The sequence below is a fragment of the Myodes glareolus genome, chromosome 2, assembly GCF_982192425.1.
Source record: "Myodes glareolus chromosome 2, mMyoGla1.1, whole genome shotgun sequence".
Classification (NCBI taxonomy): domain Eukaryota; kingdom Metazoa; phylum Chordata; class Mammalia; order Rodentia; family Cricetidae; genus Myodes; species Myodes glareolus.
The window spans coordinates 123689550-123699034 of NC_142027.1; the positions used below are offsets into that span (position 1 = coordinate 123689550).

The 9485-nt window shown below is 41.9% G+C and overlaps 1 protein-coding gene and 1 non-coding gene across 3 annotated transcripts in view; both read right to left on the bottom strand.

The window, feature by feature from the left end:
* The window catches only part of Ccdc62 (coiled-coil domain containing 62), a 45429-nt gene extending 38161 nt beyond the window's left edge, over positions 1–7268 (bottom strand). For both annotated transcript variants that reach the window (XM_085679193.2, XM_048447263.3), the window contains exons 1-2: positions 7117–7268; positions 3319–3511 (exon numbers count right to left, since the gene is read on the bottom strand). In XM_085679193.2, coding sequence (XP_085535319.2) covers positions 3319–3511; positions 7117–7152 — 229 coding nt within the window. In that variant the 5' untranslated portion in view covers positions 7153–7268. The remainder of the gene's footprint in view (positions 1–3318; positions 3512–7116) is intronic.
* On the bottom strand, positions 5331–5466 carry LOC125408839 (small nucleolar RNA SNORA2/SNORA34 family). Its single transcript, XR_007234598.3, has one exon. It is a non-coding gene; the product is annotated as a small nucleolar RNA SNORA2/SNORA34 family (small nucleolar RNA).
* Positions 7269–9485: the final 2217 nt, after the last annotated feature.

Sequence of the window (9485 nt, forward strand, 5' to 3'; positions counted from 1 at the left end):
AGTAAAGAATAAATAAAGGCTGGAAAGATGGTTCGGTGTTGCTCTTGAAGACCTGGATTTGGTTCCCATTACCCACGGCAGCTTACAACTACCTGTATTTCCAGTTCCAGGTGATCCAACACCCTCTCCTGGCCTTGGAGGGCACCAGGCACATATATGATGCACGTACATACATCCAGGCAAAGCACCCAAACATATAAAATAAAAATAATAAATGAGGGGCTAGAGAGATGGCTCAGAGGTTAAGAGCACTCGCTGATCTTCCAGAGACCTTGAATTCAATTCCCAGCAACAACATGGCAGCTCACAACCACCTATAATGAGATCTGGTGGCCTCTTCTAGCATGCAGGCACACATGCAGTCAGAACACTGTATATATAATAAATAAATCTTTAAGAAATAAAAATAATAAATGAATCTATTAATAAATAAAGGATTGTTAGGTGGTGGTGGGTGCATATCTTTAATCCAAGCACTTGGGAGGCAGAGGCAGGAGGATCTCTGTGAGTTTGAGGCCAGCCTGGTCTACAGAGTGAGTTCCAGGACAGCTAGGACTGTTACACAGAGAAATCCTGTCTCGAACCCCGCCCCCCAAAACAAATCAAAAAAGAAGAGGTTAGAGAGAAGATGGCTCAGTGGTTAACAATACTGGCTGTTCTTCAGAGGACCCAGGTTCAATTCCCATTACCTACATGGTAGTTTACAACTTTAACTTCACTCCCAGAGGATCCGACATCCTCTTTTGACCTCTGAACACACTGCGTGCATGTGGTACACAGGCAAACATGGAAGCAAAAACCCCCATATACATTAAAATTTTTAAAAGTTTTTTTAATCAAAAAAAAACAAAAACAAAAACAAAGAATGCAGACTCTTAATCCCAAGCCTATTATATCAGAATCTACTATTTTGGGGGATGAGGCTGGAGGTTGCTAGGCTTGGAACCCAGGGCTTCAAGTACTTTCCCAGTGAGATATATTCCTCAGCCCACAGTCTGCATTTAGTAAGTTCGCTAGGCAACTAAAGTGAAACTTCCTGGAGGTGGAATGGCTGGACCACAGCTAGAACATCTTCCAGCCTTTAGACCCTTCCTTATGTAAAGGATTCATACATCTTCAACTTTACCGGGCACTGTGAAATGATTTCCCAAAGTAATTGTGCCAACTTACACCCATCAGCAGTGCATAACCTTCCTGTGGCTATCTTCCTATAATATGGGCTAACAAGCCCTGATAGCTTTTGCCAGTCTAGCAAACATAAAATGGTCTATCATTATGGTTTGTATTTCCCTAATTACTAATGAGAATGAGAACATACTAATATGTTTACTGGTCAATAAATTTTCCTCTTTCTGTGAAGAACTTATTAAATCTTGCTCTTGTATGTGGTACTGAAGATTAACAGAGTCCTTTGGATGCTAGGCAAGCACCTCCATTAACCTGCAAATCCAAGCCCAAATCTTGATTACTTCAAAATCTAGGTGCTGATGACTATATACAAACTGTGTTATTAAGAAATATTTTTACAGGCTGGAGAAATGGTTCAGAGGTAAAGAGCACAGCAATGGCTGCTCTTCCAGAAGTCCTGAGTTCAAGTCCCAGCAACCACATGGTGGTTCACAATCATCTGTAATGAGATATGGTGCCCTCTTCTGGCAAGCAGGCATACATGCAGGCAGAACACTATAGACATAATAAATAAACCAGTCTTAAATATTTTTACACCATTTTTTTTTTGAGACTGGGTCTCTTTGTAGCACTGGCTGTCCTAGAACTATGTAGACCAGGCTGGCCTTGAACTCACACATATCTATCTGCTTGCCTCTGCCTCTCTAGTGCTAGGATTAAAGGTGTATACCACCACACCTGGCTGTTTATACTATCTAAATTCTTTTTAAATTGACATTTATTGTGTGTGCATAAGCTTATGCATGTATGCCACAATGGGTGTAGAGATCAGAGATCAACTTGTGAGAGTTGGTTCTCTTCTCCCACAAGGGCTCTTGGGGACTGAACTAAGGTCCTCAGGTCTGGCAGCAAGTGCCTTTATCCACTAAGCCATCTTTCAGGCCCTATTTACTTTACTTTCAATTAGCAATCTTTTATATTTATATTTTCTTCCTCTTTTCTTTTTCTTTTTGGAATTTTTGAGACAAGGTCTTATGAATTCCAGGCTGGCTTCGAATCTGTAGCCAAAGATTATGTTGAACTTCTGGTTTTACATGATGTTAGGGAGAGAGCACAATGCTTCGTTCATGCATGCTAAGCAAACACTCTACCAACTGAGCTATTGATGGACCTGCCTGACTCTATCTTAAAATTAAAAGTCATCTTGTTACAAGGTCAAAATAAGTTCATTCCTATTTTCTGTAAAACGCAGATATGACCAAGTCTTGACCCATTTTTCACAATTTTACCTGTTTTATACCCTACACCTAACCTCTACTCTGATAAGATGTTCTGCCAAGCCAAGCTCCTATGCAAACCAAAACCCTCTGGAAATCCCCAAGCCCTTGAAAAACTCCTGTCTTGCCGTTTTGGGGGCTACATTACCCCACTGTCTCCTATGTTTGATACTATTTATTCAAACCTCACTTTAGGAAGACAACCGTGTCCGACAGAAAAGAAAGCTTGCATACTTGACCAAAGAATTTGAGTAATGGTCTTTATTCTCATCTGGTGGAATTAACCAGAACGATTTTGAGTTTTTTGAAATTGTATTTAGGGGATGGAGAAATGGTTCAGCAGTTAGGAGTACTTGCTGTTCTAGAGGACCCAGGTTTGATTCCTAGCACCCACATAACGGTTTATAAGCACTTATAACTCCAATCCCAGGGGATTCATCACCCTTTTCTGACTTCCTCTGGTATTGCATGCATGTAGTGAAGGCATACATACACTCATATCCATATTTTTTTAAAAAAATAGTCATTTATATTTACAAGAACACACAAGAGCCAAGGCTTATGTGTTGTAAAAATCAAAGGAGAACTTGAGGGAGTCAACTCTTCCCACTGTCTAGGTTCTAGGGACTGAACTCAGGGTCTTTAGGTTTAGCAGCAAGTACCTTACCTGCTGAGCCATCTTGTCACCCATTTCTCTATGTTTTAAAAAAGATGACTGTAGTGACCCAGGGCTTTGAGCATTCCCTACCACTGAGCTACACCCACAGCCTTCACGCCATGTTAACTCTAGCTCTGGCCAGCACTTTTCCTACGAGGCTGTTTTTAAAATCCGCCCATCTTCAACAGGACTGAATTCTTTCGGTGTGTCAGCATACAGATGTACACAGCAGATGGAGCTGCATGTGTTTCTGACCTTCTAATTTGCTGCAACGTTCCTCCAAAGTCAACACTTTCTGCCGATCTTCCTCCCATGAAAGAAGTTGTCTCTGGTGCACTGCAACCATGTCATTGAGCTCTTTATCTCGATCTTTCAGTTCTCCAATGAGCAACTGCAGCTCCTTCCGCTGTTTCTCAATGGTGGAATTCTCAACTTCTGACCCGATGTTCTAAACATGGAGGGTGGTTTTGAATCAAGATAAACCCAAACCACACATCAGCCACAACATATATCTTCCAAATAATTATACTCTTTTGCTGCCAACTAAAATTGTGAAATTGAGTTTTATCCTCTTTCAAGGGCAATACAGCAAGTCTGCCTCTATCATCTTCCATCAGACCACACAGTTCTTAGAGGGTAGGCCCACTTCTAAAACCTCTGGCTAGCCACAATACACTCAGCTTCTGCTTTTCCCCCGCTTTGCTGTCAATCTTCCTGTTATAGCCACCAATGCTATTCCTTACCCGGCCCTTCTGTGTTCTCCAGCGCGTATGTGTGTGTGTGTGTGTGTGTGTGTGTGTGTGTGTGCATACACCTGCCGCTTTCTTTCTGTATGCGTGGTGCTGGAGCTCAAACCCAGAGTATTAATGAGCATATGATCTAACTGAGTTACAGTCCCAATCCTTGGCCTAGAAATTTTGGAGAAATCAGGCTGGCAGTGGTGGTGCACACCTTTAATCCCAGCATTCGGAAGCAGAAGCAGGCAGATTGCTGTGAGTTTGAGGCCAAGCTGGTCTATAGAGTGAGTTTCAGGACAGGCTCCAAAGCTACAGAGAAACCCTGTCTCAAAAAACCAAAAAAAAAAAAAAAAAAAAAAAAAAGGAGGCTAGTTAAGTTGTGGTGGTACACTCCTTTAATCTCAGCAGAGGCAAGTAGATCTCTGAGTTTGAGGCCAGTCTCTACAGAGCTAGATCTCATTCTGGAAAAAAAAATCTTAAAAACAAAGTTTTGAAGAGAAAATTTGCATATGTATGCCAAAGACAAAAGTACAATGATGTCTCATGTTTCTAGAACTGAGGTTCCTGTTATCAAGATCTTGCTACAGCTGCTTCAATTTTCCTTTTTATAGCACTGATTTTAAAAAATACTGAGCTACATTGTCCACTTGTCCACCATATGCCATTCCCATTCCTAACAATATTATCTCCAGTAACTCCTTTTATACAGTAGTATTTTAAAAAAATGTATAACTACCCTTTTTTAATGCTTTTTTTGTTTTTCAAGACAGGGTTTCTTTGTATAGCCTTAGCTATCTTGGAATTCACTCAATAGTCCAGGTTGACTTTTTTTTTTCCACATTGTATAACAGTTTATATTTACAAATTAGAAAGAAAAGGGAAATAATCAATTTTTTAAAAAGTTTCTAATTTGAGTAAGTTAAAAACACAGAAGTGGAGTTGGAGAGATAGTCCGAGGTTAAGAGCACTGGCTGCTCTTTCAAAAGTCTGGAGTTCAATTCCCAGCAACCACATGGTGGCTCACAACCATGTGTAATGAGGTCTGGTGCCCTCTTCTGGCCTGCAGACATACATGCAGACAGAATATTGTATACATAATAAATAAATAAAATAAGTAAATAAATACAATCTTTAAAAACATACATTCGGGCACTAACTACACAAATGGACATTATTGCACAGAAGTTCACAGTTCTGGGAATGTTCTGCGAAGAAAACCCATAGCAATCTTTTTTCTTGGTAATAGATTTAATATATATATATATACATATATATATATCTTAAAAGAATAAAAGCTAAATCAATAATGTAGGAGTATAGAAAAATCTTAGATGTCATTAACACTAGCAGCTACCCACATCTGTCACCAAGGACTCAGTCCTTTCTTCAGCTTCCCTCTCCCCACTTCACCCACCCCAGTCAGAATTTTGCTGTGGCCCAGGGTGGCTGCAAATTCCAAATCCTCTGGCCTAGCTGGCCTCTGTAGCTAGCCAAGAGCTACAATTATAGAGCTGGGTATCATATCCAGACAGATGTTTCTTTCTAATGAACTAACCATAACATTTAAAAATTTCTGGAAAGGCCAACAGACCAGAGAAAGACATTTTTTAGGCACCTGCTTGAAACCAACAGCTTCAGCAAACTGATGGCCTTGATTCAGGGCCAACCAGGCTGACTTCGAACTCAGAGATCCCCTGCCTCTGCCTCCTGAGTGCCGGGATTAAAGTGTGGGCCATCACCACCAGGCTATAGCTGTTTTTTTTTTTTAAGATTTATTATTTATTTTATGTATATGAGTGCTCTGTCTGCATATACGACTTTATGCCAGAAGAGGACATCAGATCCCACTAGAGATGGTTGTGAACCACCATGTGGGTGCTGGGAATTGAACTCAGGACCTCTGGAAAAGCAATCAGTGCTCTTAACTGTGGCACCATCTCTCCAGTCCAGTTTTAAAGTCCAGTACATGGCAGATCCTATCAACCTGAATCCATAGTTGGGCACTTAGTGGTTATATAATCTTAATCAAGTTACTTAGCATCTCTCAGCCTTAGCCTCTTCACCTGTAAAATGGTAACAACCGTACTTTCTAAGGGACTTGCACATGCAAGTGTTCTATCACTGAGCAATAGTCACAGTATTTTTTATTATTCATTTTGTGTATGAGTGTTTTTGCTGTATGTATATCTATGTACCACTTCCATGCTTGGTGCCTGTGAAGGTTAGAAGTGTATATCATATCTGTATGAAATGAAATGACAGACATTTGTGAGCCACCACTTAGGTGCTGGGAATCAAACCTATGTCTTTTGGAAGAGTAGTCAGTGCTCTTAACCAACTGCTGAACCATCTCTCCAGCTCCCACAGCTTTTATTATTATTATTATTATTAGTTTTTGAGATATAGTCTCACTAAGCTGCCCTCCTTTTAGGCCCACTCCGTGGCTTTGAACTTTCCAGCTTCCAAATTAGCGGGGATTATAGGCCTGTGGCTTTATAAATGCCTCGAATATAGTAATCCTTCAACATTGTTATTACTATTACCATTAGACAGGGCCTTGTTATGCAGCCCTGGCTGACACTGAACTCACAGGAATCAGTACGCCTTTACTTCTCAAGTACTTTCTGGGATAAAAGTTGTGCACCACCACACCTGCGTTAATTCATGTGTGTGTGTGTAGGTCAGAGGATAACTTTCAGAAGTTGGTTCTCTCCTTCTACCATATGAGTTCTAGGGATCAAACACAAATCATCAGGCTTGGTTTATTGACCCACTAAGTTGTTCTGTAAACCATATGGTGCTGAATTATGTTCTGGTTTTGTGTATGAAAAGTGGAAACAGAGTTCTACTACTAAAGCTAAGCCTCGCCCCAAGAGTTCTAAGAGCTAAAGCTGGGATACGGTGGCTCATAGCTACATTCTCGGGACTCAGGGGGCAGAGTCGGTAAGAGTGATGCCAGCGTGGCCTACACCGGGTGTGAAGAGCAGTACAAGTTCATCGGAGACTCACGTGTACGATTACAGCATTTTAAAAGGCTTATAAATAATAATCATTGACAGTTCCTGACAAAACACACACACAAAAAAGAACTTGGAATTCCAGGTCACAATACTTGAATTCCAGTCTGTAAGAATGGCAGGCCAAGGGCATGTAGCTCAGTGGAGGATACTGTTAAATAAACGAGGGAGGGCAACGTCCCTGTCAACGTTCAATGCCTGGTGAACCCGCTTCGTCGCTCGGTTCTAGGTTTTGTCGAGCCGAGGAAACTGTCGTTCCGTTCCCTCTTTGCACCGTCTCCAGGGGCAGCGGCGCTCACCTGGCGCCGGACGAAGAAGGTCGCCGAAGGGTTCATGGGCGATGCCCCCACCCCCAGAGAGAGTCGGTGCCAGCAGCGCGTCACCTCGGAAACGCCATAGGCGCCTGGTCGCACCGGCGCGGGGAAGCCCGCAACCCCGGACGCCGCGCCCTCACGACCACGCATGCGCACACAAACCGCCTGCCCGCGCTGAGGCGTCGCGCAGGTGGACGCTCCAATTCTCGCGAGAACGCAGACCTGTTTACCCACTCTGGAAGGCTCCGGCACCACACGAAGCGCCCCAGAGAAGCGTTCCGGCGCTAAAGACCGCGGAATAGGTCTTTTCTAGGCCCCAGTTCCCTCGCTTTCTGGCTTCCCTAGATTATTCCCTAGACTAGGAATAATCGGTCCGGCACACAGGACAAAAGATCACTCATGACAGAAGCATCTGTCAATCATCTGCTCTTAATAGTGATGAGAACCGTGACATTTTATATCAACATTTCCCACATTACTGCTGGGTCTTGAGTCTGAGGCAAAAAGATCAGAGACCTAGGAAGACCCTGGGATTTTACGTGTGTGCATCCTGCACCTGTGCGGAGGTGAGGAGAGTTCCAGTCAGACTCCTCCAGAAGGCCTTCAACAAACCTTTGAGGCAGGTCCACCAATTTCAACAGACAGGGTGGCCAGCCATTAGAAATGGAAGTAACGGATAGCCCCTGTTTTAATTTTTAAGAGTGTTGCGGGTCGGGGGAGGGGAAGAAAAACAGAATGGCCCTGGACCCTAAAAGCGATTTCCACTCAGGCCTAACCACCTGAGTGTGATCTTAGGAGCTCACAGAGAAAGGAGAGAATTCATAGCTGTTCTATTTATTTACTTATTGTTTTTGTGTTGTTTTTTTGAGACAGGGGCTCTCTGTAGCTTTGGAGCCGGTCCTGGAACTAGCTCTCGTAGGCTGGCCATGAACTCACGGAGATCCGCCTGCCTCTGCCTCCCGAGTGCTGGGATTAAAGGCGTGTGCCACCACCGCCCAGCCATAGTTGTTCTCACTGGCACACTGGAACACTACACATCCAAAATAATAATAGGTTAAAAATTACCTGCGTGCTGGGGATCAAATTCCTGTTCTCATCATTGTGAAGCAAACGCTTTATTACATACATACACACCAAATAAAAATGTAACATTAAAAAAAAACGTGACAATTAAAGTCAATCTTTGAACTGTTAAGGTACATTGAATTTCAAGTCAAAGGAAAACATTTATTTTATCAGTAAGGGCATTTTAATTCTTCATTTTCTGGCAGTAACATCTGCTGATAGCTATATAAGGACCGAAAATGCATTTTTCAAAAACCGTTTGGGAGCTGGAAAGATGGCCCAAGTGGTTAAGAGTGCTCGCTCCTCTAGCAGAGGTCCCAAGTTCCATTCCAAGCATGTAAATGAGTTGCTCACAGCCATCTATAACTCTAGTTCCAGGGGTCCCTACAGGTTCTTCTGGCATCTTGGGCACTCCTTTTAAAATTAGAATTGTGGACATTAAAGTGCTTTTCCCATAAACATTATGTGTACATACATGGTAGATATTAGAGCACCAAGAAAAACAACAGAACATTCACCAAACAGCCATGACCAGTACATTTGCTTTGCCATGTAAAAATACTTGGCAAAATTCAGTTAGTAAAGAATTTCACTTTTAACCTAACATCTTAATTATGCATTTGTTTCTAAGGCTTTTTTTCTAAACACCATTTCAGAACTGAAGAGATGGCTCAGCAGTTAAAAGCACTGGCTGTTTTTCCAAAGGATCTGGGTTCAATTCCAGCAACCGCATGGCAACTAACAACTGTCTGTAACTCCAGTTCTGGGGTACTCAACACCTTTTACAGATAAACATGCAGGTAAAACACCAATGCACATAAATAAAGAAAAATAAAAAACACCCTTTCATTCAAGAATATATTTGTATAATTGACATTTTCATGGATTCTAAATTCTTAAAGTATCTATACAATTTTTCTTTGTGACACTATGGGTTGAATGTAAGGGCCTTGTGCATGCTAGGCAAGCACTTGTACTGCCCAGCCATATATAGTCTCATACCTATAGCCTTTTCACATGTAACACCTGATTTCCAAAGTTTAATTTCACCCAGGGCATTCATTAAAATGATCAGTTTTACTCCATAAGTTAGTTTAATTGCTACTTCTAAAACTGTAGACTGAGAACAGATACATGTCGTTTTTAATTGGTTAGAATTTTACTCATGTGGTATATAGCTAGAACAAGAATTCCCAGCCTCTCTGAGCATCTTTCCACTTGTAACAGTAAGAATGGTCTGACCCTACTCAACAGTACCAAGCAGACTTCTTATATTCTTGGGAACAGTT